General features: G+C 43.6%; 1 protein-coding gene across 4 annotated transcripts in view; it reads right to left on the minus strand.

Moving 5' to 3' along the window:
- EGFL6 (EGF like domain multiple 6) overlaps positions 1 to 16,719 on the minus strand; it is a 66,351-nt gene extending 49,632 nt beyond the window's left edge. For 2 of the 4 annotated variants that reach the window (XM_075914773.1, XM_075914762.1), the window contains exons 1-3: positions 16,477 to 16,718; positions 5,710 to 5,819; positions 1,446 to 1,538 (exon numbers count right to left, since the gene is read on the minus strand). In XM_075914773.1, coding sequence (XP_075770888.1) covers positions 1,446 to 1,538; positions 5,710 to 5,819; positions 16,477 to 16,556 — 283 coding nt within the window. In that variant the 5' untranslated portion in view covers positions 16,557 to 16,718. Of the gene's footprint in view, positions 1 to 1,445; positions 1,539 to 5,709; positions 5,820 to 16,476 lie in introns of all 4 variants that reach the window. The other 2 variants (XM_075914763.1, XM_075914752.1) reach the window with 2 other exon arrangements.
- Positions 16,720 to 18,066: the final 1,347 nt, after the last annotated feature.

The raw sequence follows: 18,066 nt of genomic DNA on the forward strand, positions 1-18,066 counted from the left end.
TGTATGTCTTTTGAAGTTTGCCTGGAAGGCCACCACATATGGACTATTTTAGACAAGTAGGGGGAGCACATTTATAATGTCTCCTTTCTTTCATTTCTTTGGCTCAGAGTTTATTTTTACTCAAACACTATGCCTAATGCAGTGGGATCTTGATCAAGGCCTTTCGGTCCTACTGTACTATGAACAATACAAAAACTGTTTGCATACATCAGATACTCTCAGTGAGCAAAAATATAGGACAGCCAAAAACACACACTTCAAATCCCGGATGCATAAGCTGAAGAAAGGAAGTGTACAAGATGAGCTCAGAACACTGAATACTTGTTCTTCAATATCTTTACCATATCAAATTTCATTTAAAGTAGAAGCATGGTCCAATGGCTTGGATTACAGTCTAAGACCTGGGAAACCTAGGATCAAGTCTTTGCTCTGACACACACTTGGCAAGTTACTTAGCTGCTCTGTGCCTCAGTTCCCCATCAGTATAAAAGCGCTCATGTCACTGACCTGCCTTATAGGAGAACAGTCAGTGTAAATATTGTAAAGGACTTGGATATATAGAGCTGTAAGTACCATAGATAGATAAGTACAGTATCTAGAAGAGAGACTTTTTTAATGTATAGGGAACAGATAAGTGGAATATTTTCACTGAAGACTACCTATTTGTTTTAGTTTCCATATTTATTCTTTAAACATCTATAAGCCTAAGATTTACACTCAGGTATTTTTAGTAAAAGCCATGGATAGATCATCTGAAGTAAATAAAAATCACGGACCAAGACTTGTCCATAACTTTTACTGTATAACCTGACTAAAACTTGGGGGGCGGTCCTGGGGCACTGCGGGTGCTTGGAGGAGATGGCTTGGCCACAGGTGCTTTTGGGGGGGGGGGGGAGGAGAGGAGTTGACAGAGGTGGTGTGGGCTTCCTACCTGGCTCCTTGGAAACAGTAACCTTCAGGTCCTAGCCCCAGCTCCCCATGCTGCCTCTGAAGCCCTGAAGTCCTGCAGCTCCCATTGACTGGGAAGCATGGCCAGTGGGAGCTGTGGGCGCAATGCCTGCAGGACATGGGGTGAAGAGTTGAGCCCCCCGATAGTCACCGTCTTGCACCCCAGCCCTGAGCGCCTCCACACCAAAACTCCTGATGTTGGAGGTTTGTGTAGTTGAGACTGCTCCAGCAGTGGCCAGTGTGACTGGCCAAGAGCTGCTCAGGTGGCCCCCAGTACCAGGTGCACTGACCACTGCAGAAATCACAGAAAGTCATGGAATTTGTGACTTTCATGACAAACATGGAGTCTTAATCATCCATGACAAATCCATTCCTAAACCAGTTAAACTGGTGATAGCTGATGCTCCCCCACACTTTTCCACAGGGAGCTGACGACAAGGGGACAGGCTCTCAATGATCAAAACCTCTTTTTTTGAAGAACTAGGAGGTGTACAAACCTTGATTGCAGGTTTTCCCTGTAAATCCAGGAAAACATTTGCATTTGTTTGGCCCCACACACTCGCCATATTTGCACCCATGTTCACAGGTGGCTGGAGGGCAAAAGAGAGAGAAATTAAAGGTGTTATTGCTGGGGGGTCAAAACATCTCTCCATCACCATTCAAAGAGTTTGCTGTGGGGGAGTGGGTGAATTGAAATACATAAGGCTGGCAAAGTTTGGAACTAAAATGTGCATGCTCTCAAAAAAAGTCTCAAACTCATCCACACTGGTTCATTTTCATAAGAGTGTTCATAAGTGTTAAACAACTGAGATATTTTCACTTTTTAAAACCAAAGATTAAGTTGTAATGTCTATGATATATAATGCGTGGGTCTGAGCTTTTTTCCCCTTTTCTTCTGAATTCCCCCTCACTGTCTTTTGTCCATGGCTCTTCCTTCCTTTTTCTACCCACTCTGGAGTTCCACTTACAAACTTCTCCAGAGAGCCTTTATTTCTATAGAATGCTGCTAAATTGTTGTCTTTTTTAAAGCCATTCCAGAACAGCTTCAGGTTATTGTAGATATGAAAGGTCAGACTATCTGCCAATTGGTTTAGACCCATGGGCTGTGTCTAGACTGGCCAGTTTTTCCAGAAAATCAGCCACTTTTCCGGAAAATTTTGCTAGCTGTCTACACTGGCCGCTTGAATTTCTGCAAAAGCACTGACTTCCTACTGTAAGAAATCAGTGCTTCTTGCGGAAATACTATTCTGCTCCCGTTCAGGCAAAAGTCCCTTTTGCGCAAAGCTTTTGCGCAAAAGGGCCAGTGTAGACAGCTCGGATTTGTTTTCCGCAAATCTAGATGCTCTGTTCTGAAAATGCTTTTAACAGAAAACTTTTCCATTAAAAGCATTTCTGGAAAATCATGCCAATCTAGACGCAGACATGCAGTTTCATGGGGAACCAAATTACATGAACAGACACTGATTTTTCCTGATGTGTCCGAACACATTCTAATTATGGGATCTGACCTGCCACCCAAGAATTGCAGTGGCTGTCTGACACAACGCTCATGTAGCACAACACTGTTCTGTACAGGCAGTCCCCGACTTACGCGGATCCGACTTACGTCGGATCTGCAGTTACGAACACGGACTGCGGGACCGCGCGGTCCCGCCGCCCGTGTTCTCCCCGGCAAGAAAAGCTGCTCCGCGTCTCCCTGGTCTGCAGACCAGGAAGACACGGAGCAAAGGGGCGCGCCTGGGCTGCCCCCCTACCGGCTTCCCCCGCGGCTTAACAAAGCCGCGGGGGAAGCCGGCAGGGGGGCAGCCCAGAGCACCTGGGCTGCTCCGCTGTGCGAGCCCCTCCGCAGCTTTGCAAAGCCGCAGGGGAAGCCGGCAGGGGGGCAGCCCAGGCGCGCTGCGGCTGTCCCGCTGCCGGCGTCCTTAGAGGCTTTGCTCCCTGTCTCCCTGGTCTCCTGGTCTCCAGCAGACTAGGGAGACCGGAAGCAAAGCCTGGAGGACCCGGGCGGCGGGACCGCGGTGCGTCTCGGTCCGCCGCCCGCGTCTTCCTGGTCTGCTGGGGGCGGGGGGGTGCGCAGCTAGTACGCCCCCCCCCCAGCAGACTAGGCTTTTCTCCGTCGCCTGTGGCAGAGCAGCTGGGGCGCAGCTGGTTGGTCCCACAGCACCGCTCTGGGCGCTACTGGACCAACCCGGCAGCATCCCATCTGCTCTGCCCCAGGCGTCCTGATTCAGCCGCTGCTGGTCAGTTTCAGCAGCGGCTGAATCAGGACGCCTGGGGCAGAGCAGCTGGGGTGCTGCTGGGTTGGTCCAGTAGCGCCGGATCGGCGCTACTGGAGCAACCCAGCAGCACTCCAGGTGCTCTGCCCCAGGCTTCCCCAAGTCAGCCGCTGCTGAAACTGACCAGCGCTGACTACAGGAAGCCCGAGGCAGAGTTGCTCTGCCCCGGGCTTCCTGGAATCAGCCGCTGATCAGTTTCAGCAGCAGCTGACTTGGGGACGCCTGAGGTTCTTAAGTTGATTCTGTATGTAAGTCGGAACTGGCGGTCAGTTTCAGCAGCGGCTGAATCTGGACACCAGTTCCGACTTACATACAGATTCAACTTAAGAACAAACCTACAGTCCCTATCTTGTACGTAACCCGGGGACTGCCTGTATACAGTAGTAAGATGTTTAAATGCTGCATAAGCTTTACTATTAGATGTTAAGTCTTCCCAGATGGATAAATTAATGACGTCAAGAGAGCTTCAAAGACATTTGTGCATCCTGGTATGCAAAAGGAGCAGAAATCTAGGCCTGGATTCTTGGGCCAGGTCCACACTGTGTAGCTGAAGATCAGCTTAAGATACACAATTCCAGCTATGTAAAAGTTTAGCTGGAGTCAATGTACCTTAAAATGAGCTTTGGAGTTGTGGCCTGGCTCACACCACTTCCCATGACTCCCCTTGGCTGCAAAGGATGAAATGGAGCCCATGGGAGCTGCGAGGCTTCATGGTCACGGCGCCAGTATATAAACCGGGACGGCCAGTTAAAGTGTTTCTGAAAGTGTTTCTGTGGTACAGGTCTAGGGGATGTGGCTTTTCCCATAATTAGCCAATTTGTCACAACTCTGTTGTAAAACTCCAATTTCCCCAGTGTTTAATAAGTTTCTTATGTTGCTACAGATCTGTTTATTTTCCAGAGGTGCTCATCAGATATTTAATTGAGAACTGGAGCACCATATCATGAACATGAGACCCCCTATAATATTTTACAAAAGCAGATATTCTCCAATATGACAGGTTCTTTTCATTTAAGGCCTAACCCTGCAATGCATTAATACAATTCCTGCTTAAGTCAGTGAGCTGTTGTTGGTTATTTGCATTGCCATAGCACGAAGGATCCCTAGATACGTAAGTGCGTAAAATGTATAGGCTCTTGTACCAATACTCTTGCATTGCCAATTAAAGCACAAAGGAACGCTATAGTTTAGAATTTGCCAGAATTATCACAGTGAATATAGATATCTTTAAGGTGTGTTTAAATTTGTTAAACATTTATTAAGATGTAAAGAAAATCCAAATAAAAAGTCGCACACTGAGAAATAGAGTATTTAAAAAGAAACTCATCTAGAGCAAGGAGCCACTGCATCTTTATTTACAATTAATTATTTATTTCAAATCAGAAATCTGCCAGGCGAAGAATTTAAAAAACTGGTGAAAAATGGACACCAATAAGAGGTTATCTGAGCGCTTTTTTGGGGAAGGGGGGAGAGGAGGGGAAGTGACTACTGCATTTGCTCATTCAAATTACTTTTGCATACTGTCATTTTTACCTCTATGTATTATTTAGTGTCAGAATTAGGATTATACAAACAATGTAAAATTATTAAGGAATTACTCTGCTCAGGTTTTTTTTTTGTTTTGGGGGGTTTTTTGGGGGGAAAGGGGTTAAATTGGCATTGTTATTTCAAAATCATATTACTACAAATAGGGAAAAAATACTTTTTGGTACCACTCCCTTTTAGACTGCACTCTAATTTCTCCAAATATACTGTGAATTGTTATTAAACCTCAACAGGTAGTCAATGCTAAGTTTATCCAGATAGCAAGTAGACCAGCCAAAAAATGTACTCCTAAAGTTCAAAATTCTGACTTTATTGTTCTTTGCCTGAATAGAGGTGGGGAGAAATTTCATATTGCTCTCTCTGCAGCAACTGTATATCCATAACAGACTGCATGCCTCCTAAAAGACCCTAATCCTTCATTAAGCCAACTTGCCATGGAGCAGAATACTGACTGGCAGAATAAGTTATATTCAGTAGGATGTGTTGCTTGACATTTAGTCGGGGTTTAGAAGGGTGAAAACTATTGCTTCTCAGAGAATCTGAAGACCAAGGATGCTAATTATTGGACAACATCTGTCTGTAAATAAAGTTTTAGTGGCTACAGTCTGTATTTTATTTTTTTATCTTGTTATAATTTTTAACGGCAATAGTGGTACAAGTAAACCCCATTTTTTATCTTTTGCTTGACGTCATCCGGGTAACCCTATTGGTCCTTTCTGGCCTTAAAGTTATGAATCCATTTCACTGGGTGGCTCTGTTTATCCAGTTCCGCATTTTTAAAGGGATTGTCTCTCAAACTTATTTTCATCCTATTCCTACAATATATTTAGTCCACACATGTTCTGCTTTTTATAACTTCTGGCAGACCCATAAGGAGCCACAATAGTTAAAAGCTAAGCACACAGTCATGAAGATATCAATGGTTATTTGCTGATGTTACCTTCACAGTGCCCTTTGTTCTTTCGCCAGCCATAACAGCATTCGAGCTTAGAACCGTAGCGACAAACCCCAGGCTGGCTTATAGTCATCAGCTGCTTGTGACTTCTTGAACTGTGCATGAAGCAAAAAAATTAGCTGCAGCAGAGGAACACTTTTTAATCTACCACCCCACTGCCTCCTTCGCATGTTTTAATTCAATGTCATCTCCCCCATCCCATCACACATTTGAATGTTGCTGATGTGCTTTACTGAAGCAGTCAGCAGGGTTTGTTGAAGGGATGCTGAGTAGATGGGTTGGGGATTTTCCAACTAACTGACAGCTTTTCGATTAAAATCGTAGAGGAGAAAGTAGGGCCAGATCAGTGAAGTTCCACTGACTTTTGTAAGCTGCGGGAGTCAATGGGGCTATTCCATTTTGCACCACATAAGGAAATAGCTCGCTGTGATTAATTCTATAATGCTAATTACCAAATTACAATACTAAAGGGAAAAAAATCAGTACTACATAAATCCTGAGGTGGTTGACATGCAGTGATAAATGACAGGATGGTTTGGGGGCTCCTTCCCCCTGCCCATTTACTTCCTCCCCCTGGCCTATTTTTCCTCCCACTTTTGTCCATAACGTCTTCTGCCATGCAGACACCTAGGTTTGCCAGGTGTCCAGTTTTGAACCAGACAGTCCAGTATCTGAGCTTTCTGTTCAGGAAACAAATTGAGACAATATAAATGAGAAAATATAAATGTCTGGCATTTTCAAAATAAGATGTAATGTAAATTGTGATGTAATGTCAAGTGTGTCTGGTATTTTAGTTGAAACCATCTGGCAACCCTACAGACACTTATACATGAAACTCCCTCCCTGACCTGAAATCCCATGCCTCTGCTTCCTTCTAAGTCCCTTTCTAATACACTTAGACAAAGTCTTTAAATATTAGTCATCCCTCACAGAAAATGTTGCTTCATTAGTGAGATTTCAGTAGCTTGTGTGGCTATTTACAGGGCAATTTGTGAGAACACACAAGTCCTATAATAAAAATAAGACTCATTAATTTTTTGTACTTCCTCTGCATCACATTATCTTCTGATGATAATGTCATTAAATGCCTTTTTACCCTGTACTGAGTTGTAATATAACTTATTAGAGCAACTACAGAGTTACATACTCATTGCAGGTTTCCAAAGCACTCATCCCCATAGGAATCATTCACATAAATTAAGAGAAAAATAATACTTCTAAAGGTAGGGAATAATATTTCCACTCAGCAAAACTGCCTTCTGAAATTGAACAGAGGCAGGCCAGCCAGGAGACAAGTCACCCAAAGAAATCCAAAATCTCAAAGTTATTGGAGAGTTGCATCTCACCCTGAATGAGACAAAACTTAGGGGTCTGATGAAGCTCTGTAAAGTCTATTCTATATAAGTTTTAATAATATGCTCACACTATAGAATCTGAATGCCTCCCAGCAATGCATTAAGGCACATGACTCATCTGTTATGTGATGTTTATTCTCTCATTCCTTTTTCCCAAAGGAAGAAGCATGTGCAGTTAAGCGATAGAATGCAGGAGTGATCTGGGGGTGGAGAGTCTGGGTGGGAGAGAGGGTTTGGGAGGGGCCTGAGGATTAGGGCAACTACTAGGGATGTAAAGGAGGAGTCGACTAGTCGCCTATGCTTATTGTATAGTCAAGTTCACTACTTGCATTCCACCCCCCCTTGCTGCCTCTCTATCAGTAATACCTGTGCACGGGAAGTCCCAAATTCCCACTGGGACCCCCAGGCACAGGAGCTCATGCCAGGTGTGGGACAAAACCCAGCTGTGGTTCTGCAATTTAAAATGCAGTAGAAGCCGGGGGCAGGCTGCCTGGCTCCTTCTGCCTTTTAAATTGCAGAGCTTCAGAGGGGTTTGATCCTGCACTCGGCACGATCTGGAACTGAGCAGGGCTGCCTACTGACTAATCAAGTAGTTGATAAAAATTATATCGACTACTTGATTAGTTAAATACTCACATTTTAATATCCGATAGAAATGTAGCCGTGTTAGTCTACACTCTCTCAATGACTTAACCACCTGCATTCTGCTACAAAGACCTTTTACATCTTCACTTGAAAGGGAATCCTCTGAACTGTCATTCATGTTAAAATTCGACACTCTCCAAAAAGGAATGAACAAACACTCAGGCTATCTTACCCATTACCAAGATAGCTTCCCCAATACCATTACCATTAATACCTCTAATACCATTAACTCACAAACATCCCACTCTCCCCACCTCTAATATCATCAATTCACAGACACTTACCTTCCTTCCTTCCCCCCACCCCCTGCATTGCCCTCTTGTTCTGAAATGTGATTTGTCCTTTTCATATGTGTTCATTTTTTTAAATTGTATCCTTTGGTGTATATGGTTGTGACTATTTTCTTCAACTATTTGATCTGAGGAAGTGGGTCTGGCCCACGAAAGCTCATCATCTAATAAACCATCTTGTTAGTCTTTAAAGTGCTACATTGTCCTGCATTTTAATATCCATAGCACTTACCTGGCACAACTCTTGGGGACGGGAGGGGGGGAAACACATGCATGCAACACCCCCAGCTACTCTCATCGTGTGCAATTCCCGGCCAATATGAGTGGCAAGGGTGGAGCCTGTAGATGACTGCTGCTAGCAGTGATGCATACAGCTCCATCTGCCAGTGAAGAGAGGGTATGGCAGCATGCAGAGCCCCTTCCTCCCAGGGCCCCTGGGCTGTAAAGCTATCTGTCAGAGGATCTTGCAAAATGGCCTAGTTTTGTAAGACTTGGAATTAATCCAGTCTCATCCCATAGCAATCTGATCATTGAAGAATTTCACCTTAACTCTGTCTTGCACTTCTTCCTTTTATTTATTAGATGAAGTTTCTCACAAGACCCAATTCTCTTGGAGGTACAAGTAGCTGATGTTTCCCATTGATTTCACTATACACTTGAGGTGGAGAAAAAGAATGTGCACAGAAAAAAATACTCTCATTGACCTACGTTACAGATAAACTTGTTTGGAAAGTGTCTTCCTTCAATTTGAAGTTGGTGGAGCTGTGCTGATTTACATTGGCTCTGCAGCTACTCTTAAATTTATATATAAAGAGATATGCAAAGGTACATTGAAAATGCATGTCAGGGTCTCAGATGGTTATTCCAGTAGGAATCAGTTCATTATTCCTAGTCTCCAAAAATTGGGGCTCTTTGATTTTTTGTTCAAAGTGAATCTAATCTTCAATATTGGAACAGCTAACCCCAGTAAAAAGTTATTACTATTATAATACACCTTCTAGTCCATATAAAACTTGAGTATTTGTGAAGTGCTTTGAAATGCATAGATCAGTGGAAGCTTCAGACAATCGATCATGAAAACTATAATGATACCTCTAACACAGAGGTAAATGGAGGCACATTAAGGTAAAGGTCAGACAGGAAGTGATTGACAGAGTCAGAAATAAACCACAGTAGTTGGTACCACTCATGTCAAAAGCTAACCTCTATCTCCTGAACCCCACTGGACAGAAACCATTCATGGCTTCCAAATATGTCACACACCTGAGACTAACTCTTAGAGAGGCTCATTCAGGAGAGGTTTTTTTTCTGACTTTTTGGACAACTTTTAGATGGAACATCTTCTGGTCTAAGTGTGAACAACACTCTACTTTAACTTCTTTCATTTGAAGGTGTTGGCTCAATGGTGGGTATTTTACACTTGAGCAGACAAACTGTCTTGTACCAAATTTTTTTTCCATTTGAATTCTATATTGAGATTTTTATTTCTACACTACACATGAGCAAGCTTGAAATATACACACTTATAATTCTGTTTGACAACTATCCTTGTTTATAAAAAAAAAGGCAGTGTTACAGAGAGGACATACCCTGTACCTCATTTCAAAATTCCCCTTATTTTGAAATAACAAGTGGAACGTCCACACTTCCAAGCCCGTTATTTCAAAATAATAACTCCTGCTTTCCATGAGGAAAAATGCTTATTACAAAATAGTTATTTTAAAATAGCAGAAGTGTGGACGCTCTACTGCTGCTATTTCAAAATAACTAATCCCAGAAGTCATTCACAGAAAATACTCCCCAGTGCTTCCTGGGGCTCTAAGTAGAGGTAGTGAATACACATTAAGGGAGCATGCCTCAGACTAATTTTGAGGTTCCCTGTAGTGTGGATAAGCTATTTCAAAATAGTTATTTTGGGAGTTGTTATTTCAAAATAAGTTATTTTGAAATAATTTCCTAGTGTAGACATGTCCACAGTAACTTAATCCCAATGGGTGCTATAAGTGAATGCATGGATTACAGAGATTTACAATGGTACTACACCCATGGAAAAGATAGACATTAACAGACTTGTAATTTCTTTGGGAAAGTATGGTACTCTGTATAAAGAAGACACAGTTTTAAAAAGTGGCTAACGTTGTGATCTATTTTTTTATTGTTGATGCTTAGATCCTAAGATGCAAACATTTTTTAACAAGACATGTTACTAACCTTGTCTTGTACCCAGCATAACAGGTGCTTGGCCTGTTGCAGAAGCAGTCAGGAGCTTTGGGTTGTATTTACTTCTGCAACTGACCCACATTAGACCTTCATCTCCACCTGCCTCTTTTCTTATGCCTATAAGAATGTTAAGCCTGGAAGTTCTTCAGCATTCTCAGAAACTCAAAGCACCTCAAAACACTCGTTGCATATATGAAACACCAAGGTTGCATGTTTTAGAAAATTATACACCACAACAGATGCCTTTAGAGGCAATACTTCCCCATTCATATGCATAGAGTCCGAGTGTAGAAAAGAAACAGTTTAATAAAAGGAGGGAAGTAACTGGGTGTTAATTTGGGAAAACACCAGAAGTGGAGTTCATAAACTATGAGCAAAAGATCCACCTCCAAGTAGTTTGAGCAGTATCCTTTTCCCCACAGGTTCTTAAGTCCAGCAACCCAAAAGTCCCTTTCATGTACCGGATAAGTAGAGGATCTACATTTCCCTTTGTTTAGCTCTTTCTCTTAATGAATGTATAGAACCTCTTTATGCCCTTTGATAGATGTAACTCATCTTGTGCTTTAGTTTTTCTAACTATGTGTCATCTTTACTAGCAATTCTTAATAATTTGTCCATGTTTCAATTTTTTGTAGGATTCCTTTTTGACTGTCAGGTTGCGAAAAAGCTCCTGATAGAGCCATATATATAATCTTTGTGACATTTTTTGCATTTGGAGTGTTTACCATTGTGCCTTTAATATTGTTTAAGAAACTGAAAGCTGTCCTAAACTTCCTCCTCCCTTAGATTTTCTTCCCATGGATCTTACTACTAGTTATCAGAGTTTGTTAAAAGTTGGCTTGCTTGTTTATTTGTTTAGTCCACTATCCTTATTGTGCTGTTCTCACTCCTTTGCTTAGGATCATGAAATCTGACATTTTATGATCACTTTCATCCAAATTGCCTTTCACCTCTAGCTTCCTAACCAGTTCCTGTACGGTTCTGAATTAACTTATCATGAGGCAGCAATACAAGAGAATCTACATAGAATAGAATTAGGACACTTATCAGTGCTGTATAGTATGTCAGAGAAGATTTAGGAAATGGCTGTGACAGATATTGCAATCACATGCAATAATTTTGGGGACTATACTGTATTAAGTATATGAATGGTTTGGGTTCCCATGGACCATGGTTTGTATACAACTTCAGTGGCTAGGAGGGTTACCACAGCTCCTCCAGGAACTGAAAAAACAGCAAGGAGTGAATAAGGAAAATCACTCGGCTTGTAAACACCTCCAGAGAGTTACCACTCCCTGAGATTTGCATGTAGTGGTTGACACTAGGTTTTCCAGAGACAAAGAAGAGGATTTTGGTATAAAAGGCTGAGTTTAAACTGACACACAGCTGCCTTCTGATTCAGCAAATGGACAGCACCCTCTGTGCAAGGGCAGTTGGGGAAGGAAGAGGGTAACTGCTGAGGAAGGACTGGAAGGAGTTTGGCTTACTAGGACTCCATAAGACTGATGGGTCTCCTCTGGCAACTCGTCAGGTTTTTTTAAGCATGCAGAGAGGACCTTTTATGACGTGTAATGCTTTTACCCTAAAAATAAATGTATTGGTGTACATTGTTGTAGCTCTCTGAGACAGGTTAGCCAGGTAGCCATAGGGATGGCTCGGCTCAGAATTCTGTATTAATATGCTTAGTAAGAAATCTCTTTGTCATAAAACATTTCCTGATTTTTGTTGTTGTCTGTATTGTTACAGACATGATCACTGACAAATATTTTGAAATACATTTCCAAAACAATTAAAAATAATGTGATTATATTGTGTTACATTGAGAAATAAAATATGCAGAATTTTAAAATATCATGTGTGAAAAGTCAATATTTTTATTGGAATTCCGCCAGGAGAACTGAGGAAGTGACCCAATCATTGGTGAGGAGGATACGAGAAAAAAAAATAAAGCTGGCTCTATTGTTACCTCAGACTATGTTGCTGACTAGTGACAGACACACCCATAAATAACAGTTAAGTTTTATGATGTACATTGTATACATAGAGTTAAGCCATGTCATTTGAAGCAATGTCTTTGTTTTTCTTTGTTATGACCTCTTTGATTATATTTGTAACTTTGCCCTAGCCAATTCTAGTTATGAAACATGACGAAGCACCAGCTTCAACATGATCTTGTTTCGATCCCCCACCCTTGAAGGAATTTTGGCTGAGTCAGCAAGAATATGGCTAAGGGTTCCATCACTTCTTTCCTCCCCTCATCCCATGGTTATGCCTCAAAGGCACAACCCAGACCTGGTCTTTTATCCTTTATATAAGTATAGACAGGGCTCTACAAACGGCGGCGAAATTCACTCGCCAGCCTCGCACCGCGCATGCGCCAGACCTGCACTGTGCATGCGCACACCGCCAGTGAACGGAGCGACTGGCTGAAATCTACTCACCACAGGCGAGTAGATAAACGGATTTGTCGAGCCCTGAGTATAGATTATTTTCATGTCTATCTTCCACTAATATTATACAAATCTAATTCTTTCCCTAGCCATTCTTTTCAGCATGTAGCCATTTTTGTCACTGTTCTCTAAACTCATTATCAGAAAATAGTTGAACTTTAAACAAAGGCCTAGAACTGAACACAGTATTCAAATGGACTAATCTGATACTCCTTTTGCAGACAACATTCTCCTTTAAATCAGTGCTGAGTTAGTACAGCAAGACTTGGATGTAGGGTGAAATCCTGGCCCCACTGAAATCAATAGAAGTTTTATTATAATTTCATCCCTAATACGTTGAGTAATCTGAATGTTAAAAAAAAGAACCATTTTCATTTGCTCCGTAATATGATGCCTGAAAAAGTCATTGGCCTTTTTGTTCTTGTCTTAGCTCTCTTCATACTTGTTTCTTGACTATTGTCCATTATGACCTGTATGTTTCTTCTGGTATCACTTCTTTACAGGATCCCTTTTCAGTGATTATTTTTCCTTTTAGAAAAATATTAGCAGTTACTTCAGTTTTTCAAAGCTGATTCTAATTTTGCTATTTCCTGTCCATATTTCTAAGCTCTGTATGGGGACAAAAAACTTACCAACTGTCCTAATTTAGTATTGTCTACAAGAGTATTTAACATGCTGTTGTATCCTTCCATCCAGATGTTTGAAGTCTTTTTTATTAGAACAAGATGCACTCTGATCTTTGTCAAAGCTCTTGGGGAACACCAATCCGTCTTCTCATATCTAGCTATAGAACATGATGCAAGGATTGGTCTTACAAACTACTGGTTTAATGTATACTAACTAAATTATATCACACACCCCTGATTAAGCTCAAAAATAAATGTTTTTTGTTGAAATAGGATGCTTATATTTTGCAATTTAAAGCCTCTGAGGAAGCTTGAAACAAACACATAAAAGCTCAAGAAATAACCAGCACAAACATAATGTTGGGGTTCCCTACTTTAAATGCAAAATGTGTTTTCTATACGAGCAGCTCTGGAGTTTATAAACTTGAGTCCCAGTGCAGTTCTTGAAAAAAAACTGAGTACTTGACAGCTCTGAACATGCTGGAACAGCACACTTCCACTTGCTGATAAGAAACATACCAGTTCGCGACCCTAATACTAAACAAATAAACCATGCTACATCTTGAACACTTCATCTCTAATTGCAATGAATTCTCCTTTTTAATAGTTACTATTTTATTGTGGTCTTTATGGTTTTTTGTTTAACTCTGAACGTGAAGCCCTGGAAAAGTTTGTCTGATACAGAATAAATGTAATTCCCTTTCAAAACTGTATCTAGACCTTACCTCGATGTTCTCCATGTTGGAATACAAATGTTTAAAAACCTTTAACATGTGGTTATTGAGAGGGTCTATTTCAATAAGCAAATGAAAGGCAAGGATAATTTATCGCCTTCTGTATTTTGATTAACTCCTTTTTCTTCATCTGTATTTCCCTGAGTTTTTTAAATTATAGAGCCAGAGCCAAATGCAGTGTAACCCTATTGACTTCAGTGGAATTACTCCATAGAAAGTTTAGGCTATACTACAGTCTGTAAAACAGAGAGAAAATCTTAGTACTCTATACTCAACTTTATAAAAATCAAAGCTGTACCAACAAGCAGTACAGGTTGGACCCATCTGGTCCAGCATCGAACAAGAGAATTTTCCAGACCAGGGGAAATCTCCTACCACCTGCTCCCAAGCCCGTCTCCCACTACTGACAGGCTGTCCTAGCAGGCAACCCTGCCTCGCTGTCCTCCACCCCTCCCCAACCTGGCTGGGCTGCTTGCCTATCTACTGCTGGCTCCCTGGGAGGCACAGGCTCCAGCTCCTGCTGTGGGGCTATGTTCCTGTGCAGTTTGGAGCAGCTGTGGGGCTGGGGAAAGACATGGGGCTTTGACCCCAGCCCTGCACAGTCAGGGGAAGCCGCGGGGCTCTGGTCCCAGCCTTGCACTCCTGGGGGCTACTGGAGGGCTCTGGCCCTGGTCCCATGCTGCCCTCAGCAGGGCTGTCGATTCTGATGTCCCCCCTGGCTGGCACTCCTGCCCTTAGGCTCCCGGGCTCTCTGCTCCAGGAGCATTTCTGGTCCTGCCGGACCACAGATGTTGCCGAACTAGAGAGTCCCAGATTTTGGAGGTACAATCTGTACTGAATTTAACATGTTGCACATCTACATCTATTTACTGGAAAATGCTTGAGGGTTTGATGCATTCAAAAAGCTTTAGAGGAAACACAACATGAAGATATAAATTCCTATGGAAAGTCTATTAAATGCATGTCAGTCAAAGTACCCTAAAAGAAGCACTCTTCTTAGGCAGAACAAGCATAAATAGGCGAAGCTGGGCACCCCCACCAAACAGCTGCTTGCACCCTCAATCAAAGTTAGAGAGGATCCCTACCCTCCAGAACCAGCAGCTATAACAGTCTCTGATAAGCAATTGATTAGAGAAGGAAAAAAACCCAAAGCAGGGGTTGAAATGTGTTAAATTTATATATTAAAGCTAGTGAAGAGCTTGAAACAAAACTCCAGGTTTGGCCACCCATGAATTTGCAAATTCTAACTACAATATATGTTTCACAACTCTCTCCCCCATTATTTTTATGTCATGTCTAGACCCAAATGCTCCAAAACTTTGCAGTGTTAGGAATCAGATCCTGAAACTTGGGTCGCTCTCTAATTGCATAATTCACAAAATAATACACATTTTACACTAATGCCTAGATATCATGAGATTAAAACATTACAAACTGAGGTACAGTACATGCATTCACATAGTGATAAAAACATCCAAACACGTGTATATGTTGTTAAAAAGGATAACTGTGTAGAGGAACAGGGGGAAAGCTTACGTTAACATACATTTGAGTAGAACTGCGTAAATACTGATGAAAAACTGTAAATATCTGTGTAATTAAAAACATTCACAAGCCCTTTTATTAGTTTTCTGTGATCATTAGTACAGGCGATTTTTCTCATTCTCAATAATGTTTTGCTTTCTGCAACCAGTCCCTCTCCAGGAGGTGGACAGGTGTCTGTGCAAATGTTTATAGGAAAAGTGTTTCCATCAACACCTTGATATGGCTGATTTCCCTTTTCTTCATTCTATGACAGTGTTTCTCAAACTGTGCTCCGTGGAGCCCCAGGGTCCCGCAAGACATCTCCAGGGGCTCCGGAGGTTGACAAACTGGAAACATGGATAGGTACAACACATACAATCAGTGGACCGCAGAGGCTCCGCCTAAATTTTTACACATGTAAAGGGCTCTGGAGCCCAAAAAGTTTGAGAACCGCTGTAATCTATGACATTAATTCACCACTCAGAGCAGGACAACAGGGTGACCACCAGTCATCCCTCCCCTGTTCCCCCAGCTAACAGTCAAAGAGACAACCAGGAGCCCTGTGTCACCATAGAGACTAACAGATATATTAGGGCATAAGCTGTGGTGGGCAAAGAGCTGGGAGCGGGAGGGGGAGGATGTCCCTGGAAGCGTTCATCCAACAGACCAGAGCCTGCCCAGCACATCTGTAACACGCTGCGCCTGTTCCCTGGTCACCGGCCAGCGGAAACAAAAGGCGCCTGAAGGATTCACGACTTGTGCTCTACAGTTTGCCCGACTCCAGTTCAGGGTCCGAGCTGCGGAGCGCGCCTCCGCCGTGAGAGACAGACCCTCGCCCCCCGCTCAGCGCCTCCCGCCCCTGCCTTGGAGAGGCGAGCAGCGCCTGGCGCCCGCCCTCGTCCACTCACCTGGCCGTGTCGGCAACGCCGCGGGTAACCACGGGCAGCAGGGCGGCTAGCAAAGCGCTGCAAGCGATCGGCCCCACCATGGCTGGGCTGCCGGGCTGCCTGGGTGGGCGTGACGAGCCTCGCCCGCCGGTGCCGGCTCGGGGCTGCGGAGCAAGGGGGAGCGGCTCTCCCAGCGGAGAGCGGAGGAGGAGCGAGGGGAGCTGGCTGCCAGCGGGGACAGCCACGCCGCTGCCCCCCACACGCGCGGGGGGCTGGTTAAATGAGACAGGGGGTCGGCTGGGGGCGGGTCCCTCGCTCCCACTGTGGCGACCCGCCTACAGGCACACGCTGCTGCCGCTTCAGCGCTCGGGGGCAAGGCAAGCGGCGCGCACTGGCCGCTAAGCGTGGGGGGCAGGAAAAAGTAGGGGCTGACCCCCCCGTTAACACCCCCCCTCCCCACACACACACACACAACAAAGCCCGAAAAGCAGTTCAGCAGGGCACAGGTACTGCTGTGTTGAACACCACAACGTCCCCTTTGAAGTGGAGGCTGCTGGCACCCAGTCAAGGAGGTAAAACAAGGGTGACCCAGGCAACCCGTTTACAGCAGGGTTAGCAGTGGATTTCCTAGCGATGGACCCAGGAGTACAAGTTCACATACTCACTTCCACACCGTGGCTGCATCTAGACTGGCAAGTTTTGCTTTTGCGGGAAAACTTGCCAGCTGTCTACACTGGCCACTTGAATTGCCGCAAGAACAATGACTTCCTACTGTCTGAAATCGGTGCTGCTTGCGGAAATGCTGTGCTGCTCCCGTTAGGGCAAAAGCTCTCTTGCGCAAATGCTTTTGTGCAAGAGGGCCAGTGTAGACAACGCAGTATTGTTTTGCGCAAAAAAGCGCCGATTGCAAAAATGGCGATCGGGGCTTTCTTGCACAAAACCGTGTCTAGATTGGCACGGACGCTTTTCCGCGAAAAGTGCTTTTGCGGAAAGCGTCCGTGCCAATCTAAACGCTCTTTTCCACAAATGCTTTTCCGTTAAAAGCATTTGCGGAAAATCATGCCAGTCTAGACATAGGCCTTGGGTGTTGGCTTTCTGCAAAGATAGATTGATTTGTAGTGGTGCAAGGAAAGTGAATTTCAGACCTCGGTGTTTTTGCACAACTGTGAGCGTCATGTTTAGTCATGAGGGTTCTCCCTTCCCGCTGCCCCGTCACCCTTGCCACGGAGACACATTTATTGTTATTTAAGCAGTGCTTAAGAACCAGCCAAGTGGGCTAGGCACTGTACAAACAGAAGGAGAGGTGGTCCCTGCCCTGAAAAGCATTCATTTTTAACACATCTCACCAGGGAGCTGGAACAATTTGTATAGTGGGGGTGTTGAGAGTCATTGAACCTTGTACAGGCAGTCCCCGGGTTACGTACAAGATAGGGACTGTAGGTCTGTTCTTAAGTTGAATCTGTATGTAAGTCGGAACTGGCGTCCAGATTCAGCCGCTGCTGAAACTGACCGCCAGTTCTGACTTACATACAGATTCAACTTAAGAACCCCAAGCTTCCCCAAGTCAGCTGCTGCTGAAACTGATGAGCGCTGATTCCAGGAAGCCTGGGG

This window comes from Pelodiscus sinensis, chromosome 1 (assembly GCF_049634645.1).
Source record: "Pelodiscus sinensis isolate JC-2024 chromosome 1, ASM4963464v1, whole genome shotgun sequence".
In the NCBI taxonomy this organism is placed as follows: Eukaryota; Metazoa; Chordata; order Testudines; family Trionychidae; genus Pelodiscus; species Pelodiscus sinensis.